Genomic DNA, 4,707 nt, shown 5'->3' on the forward strand with positions numbered 1-4,707 from the left:
ATTTTTGCACATGCAGCAGTACATAGCATGCATTTAGGCGCCTGGTGGTAGTAGTCGCGTCTAAACAGAGGTTCAGGACACTTTATGGCGTAATGCCCGAGTTTTAAGCAATTGTAACATTTAAAATTTTCCAACGAGTTAGGAACACCTCTTGCGCTTGATGTTGTATTAACATTTGTTTGTGGCGTGATTTTCGGTTTGAACTGCAGAACCGGTTTACACCGAACCAAAAGTCCATCTCTGGATCAAAGAAAAACTTTCCTTACTTTAAGGTAGAAAATTCTTCCGAATGAGTAAAAAATTCTCCCGAATGCGTAATTTTTCTTTGGAATGTGTAAAAACGTACAAAGTAAGTAAGTAAGCTCGGGACTACTTTCGCACCAAGGCTTGATTTTACTGGACTCGAACACAGAAAAGAATTTTCGTGATTTTACTTGCATACCAGGGATATCTTCAATCAGATATCTGTCTTTATTCAGGACTTTGGCGATACGATAGAGGCCTCGATATTTAAGCACTAATTTGCGGGATTCGCCTGTTGCGGGTGGCTGGTTTGCGATAACCACTAAGTCATTTTTTTTCATCAAATCGTTGTTTCCATTTCTTTCTTTCGCGTTCAATATTGTCAGCTGCTTGAGTGCGTTTTTTCGGTGATTGTTGCGTGATCTGTGTGATTTACCGTGCCTTCATGTACAGCGGCTAACGAGCGATTTTGAATAATGTCTCGAAGATTGAAGTCGAAAATAAGTTCATTAGGACTAAAACCTGATGTGCTGTTCTTTTGCGAGTTTATAGTCCATTGCACGTTACGTAGATTTAGGTCCCATTCTTTAGCGTTTTCGACCGAGGTACGCAAATAGTTTAATATAGTTTGATTCGCGCGTTCCACTTGGCCGTATGAACGCGTTTAGTATGTCTGATACAATAACGTTCACAATACAATTCGAATGTTTCTGAGGTAAAGGCGGTACCTCTGTCTATTATAACTTGCGATGGTAACCCGAAATAAGATGTTATTTCATTTAAGGTGGTAATTACATGAGAAGTCGTTTTATCTCGCACGGGTTTAACTATTAGATATTTCGTAAATGCATCTGATATTGCAAGAACGTAGCTATTTCCTTTCTTACTACGTATGAAAGGTCCTAGGTGATCGATGTGGATTGTGTTAAATGGGATAATATCAAGAGCGTCGTAATTAGACTTCCTTCGATTTTACCGGAATGAGATTTACGGTAACAACATTCTATGCAAGCGGCTGTATACTTTTTCACATATTTTCGAATCTGCGGAAACCAAAACGTCTGACAAATTCGATCAAGTGTTTTGTCGATGGCAAAATGACCCATTTGATCATGATAAAGTTCGACAATGCGCCATCTGACTGCTTTGGGCACAACGAATTTAATACATTCACCCTCTTTACGATCAAGTCGTTTATTTTGCAATTTGTATTCCTTTCGTAATTCAGATTCACGCGGCGATTTCGTCGCTCCACTCAAAATAGCAATTACTTCATTTAATCCAGGATCTTGAAGTTGCATGGTGTACACCCAGTCGTCTAGATTAGGATTTACTTTCATAATAAACCCTGCCGGTTCGACGGATGCTGCTGGTTGATCTGGCGAACGGCTTAAGGCATCTACACTGAGGGAAACAAATTTTAAAATAAAAAAAAACGTGCAAAATTTAAAAAAATACGCATATAAAAGAGCACCAACCCAACTCGTTTTAAATTTGAGTATGTACGTTATAAAAAAAGTCGTTGTGAAGATGCTTTTTCGTTATACGAAATTATAATTAAGAAGAAAAAAAGAATTTATTCTATGTTCCCGTCTGATGGTAATTGAACCCGGCCCTCTCGGCAGCCACCAGTTGTATCAAGTGTCTTTGCACACTCAGCTACAGCCTTACATGGAAATGTGTTTTCAAATGTTGAGTTTGAATCAACATCACAGCGCGCGATTAGTGCATTTGTACAGATAAACGTGGTACTACGTATGTGTGTATGTGTTGTCACCGCTGTGCATGCTTTGTATACATATACTTTCTTAATTACATATGAAAAAGCATACGAGACGGGCAAAACGCCATCCGTGTAGTGAAAAATGCTTAATTTTAATACAGGCGTATTTGAATTGAATATTTCCATTATACGTAGTGTATGTATAATGGAAAAATCCATTTCGTTAACACTTTTCACTAGATTTAAATATGAGCATTTTTAAATGGTAATCAAGTAAAATTTTTTTATTCTTACATCGCGTTTTTTTTCTCAGTGTACGTGAGCCAACGAGCTGCCAGAGCGATGTACGGCTTCAAAATCGTATTCCAAGAGCTTTAACCACCAGCGAGCTATTTTAGATTTAAGCTCTTTATTGTCACGAACTTTAGCGATTGCTGAGCAGTCAGTTACCAGACGAAATCTTCTACCCAACACATAAATACGGAAACGTTCAAGAACCTCGACCACGGCGAGCGATTCTAGTTCGTATGAATGGTAGCGGCTTTCAACGTCGGTGCAAGGCCTGCTGTAGTACATTACCGGTTTCCAGTTTTTATTGTCGTTTGATTGTAGCAATACACCAGCAAGACCAATACTACTGCCGTCGGTGTGTACTTCATGTCGTGCATTTGTATCGAATAACACTAAGACTGGCTCGCTAGTTAACACGTCAATAATTTTAGAAAATGCGATTTTCTGCGGTTCGTCCCAACAAAACTGATTTGCTTTATTTTTATGTAGCAACGTTGTCAAGTGCTTAAGCTCGGAACACTTTGACGACAGCAAGCGACAAGCAGCATCTGTCTAATTTTAAATACACACGTTCTTACGGACACAATTATTTTGACCACAGCACGACATCTTGGCTGCAGGACCGCAATTGTCGACGTCGCCAAATTAAATCTATTTCTAATTTTGCCGGCGACAATGAGTAGATGTAGTGCTGCAAAATTAAATTGGCGCAAAATTAATCACATATTCTTGATTGTTCATGTTTTTCTTATTTACTTAAATAAAAATACACAATTTGTGAAATAAATATACCAAAATGTCAAACTTTAAATCAGCTGATTGCTATGTCGCTGAGGTCTTCAAAATGTTTAAGAAGCTGGCTTCAAGGCGACATTTGTCGACAAAATGATGTCGCTGTCGTTACGTCGTGAAGTTGCAGTCCTCAAAGTGTTCCGAGCTTTAGTTATAAGGGAATAATTTGGTACAAATTTCCTAAAAAATCCAGTTAGACCCAGGAATCTTCGTAAATCGGTAATGTTTATCGGTTCTGGGAAATTTCGGATAGCGGACACTTTTCGTGTTCCTGGTGTTATACCATTTTCATTTATAATGTGGCCAAGGAATTCGATTTCATTTTGCAAAAATTTACATTTAGCCAGTCGCAAAGTTAATCCACATTCACGCAATATACCAAGAAATTTCTGAAGTCGTTGCAAACCCTCTTCCACATTACGGCTGGGAATGATGACATCATACAGATACGCTAGCACTGCACCTGGTTTCATCTTGGCAATAACTTCGTTCATCACCGCCTGGAACATAGCTGGAGCGTTTACCAAACCAAACGGCATACGGTTGTATTCGTAATGTCCGTCTGTGGTTACAAATGCGGTGTACTTTTTACAATCTTCATTAATCTCGATTTGATGATATTCCATGCGTAAATCCAATGTAGTAAAGAGTTTGTTACCTGCCAACTGAGCGTAATGTTCTTCCATTATAGGCATTGGGTAAGACATTTTTACGGTAATTTTGTTAAGACAGCGATAATCAATACAAAGACGGTGTTCTCCATTGCTCTTTTCGACAAGTACTACAGGAGAGGCGTACGGTGATTCGGAAGGACGTATGATGTTATTATCAAGCAAGTCTTTTATAATTTCGCTCACAATTGGACGTTTTGCAAATGGTATACGATAGGGTTTTAAATTTACCGGACTATTGCTATTTAACTCAATTTTCAGTGTGGCCAATTCGCAACAACCAAGCTCAAAACCTTTTCAGCAAATACTTCACGATTACTATGTAGCACATTTTGAAGTTTATTGTAATCATTGGGATTTAGATTTTTTTCGTTAGTAATTTTTAATATTTTTTTCGATTTTACATCGGCCGTCTTCGATTATTAACCGTGAACCATCACGGCACAGACTATTGGTTCCCAACAAAACATTCTCATTGATTAGATCGTCATTCACAATAAGTAGATTTACTATATATTTTGCATTGTCGATTTCCATAACTGCATTAATTTGACCATTGCACTGGACTTTACCACCGCCAAAACCATTTAAAGCAGTGTTGCCAACTTCTGAGTTTCACAAAGCACCAAAACTTGGGGAAAAAAAGCGTTTCACCGTATTATCTATGAGAAATTTGAGTTCAGAAGAAGAGCACTAAAAAAGCACTACGCACCAAACAATTTTTTTGGCGTTTTAATTTTCAAAAAGCACTAAATCTTTCGCCTAACGATTTGCAAAATGTTTCGCGCACAAGGGTGCTCGCACTTCCCGGGTCGATAAATGCATTTGTTTTATATCCATTAAGCTTTGTTTCTTTGACTATACCGTTTGCACAAGCCAAGTTGTCTTCGAAGGATTTATCAATAGCGCGAACGTCATTTTTAAATTTATTCGGACAATTTGCAGTTTTATGATTCATACGCATTTTTCACAGCGTAGCTTTTTCTG

At 38.2% G+C, this 4,707-nt stretch overlaps 1 protein-coding gene across 1 annotated transcript; it reads right to left on the bottom strand.

The window, feature by feature from the left end:
• Positions 1 to 679: 679 nt before the first annotated feature.
• Positions 680 to 4,684, bottom strand: LOC118756825 (uncharacterized protein K02A2.6-like; the record flags this gene model as incomplete). The annotated part of the gene is made up of 6 exons (XM_036491564.1): positions 4,585 to 4,684; positions 4,125 to 4,328; positions 3,333 to 4,013; positions 1,220 to 1,642; positions 972 to 1,145; positions 680 to 888 (listed from the first exon to the last, which is right to left on the bottom strand). Coding segments are annotated over exons 1-6 (1,791 nt in total), but the record flags the coding sequence as incomplete, so codon positions are not given.
• Positions 4,685 to 4,707: the final 23 nt, after the last annotated feature.

The sequence above is a fragment of the Rhagoletis pomonella genome, unplaced genomic scaffold (assembly GCF_013731165.1).
Source record: "Rhagoletis pomonella isolate Grant_MI unplaced genomic scaffold, Rhpom_1.0 Rhpom_scaffold_12350, whole genome shotgun sequence".
NCBI classification, from domain to species: domain Eukaryota; kingdom Metazoa; phylum Arthropoda; class Insecta; order Diptera; family Tephritidae; genus Rhagoletis; species Rhagoletis pomonella.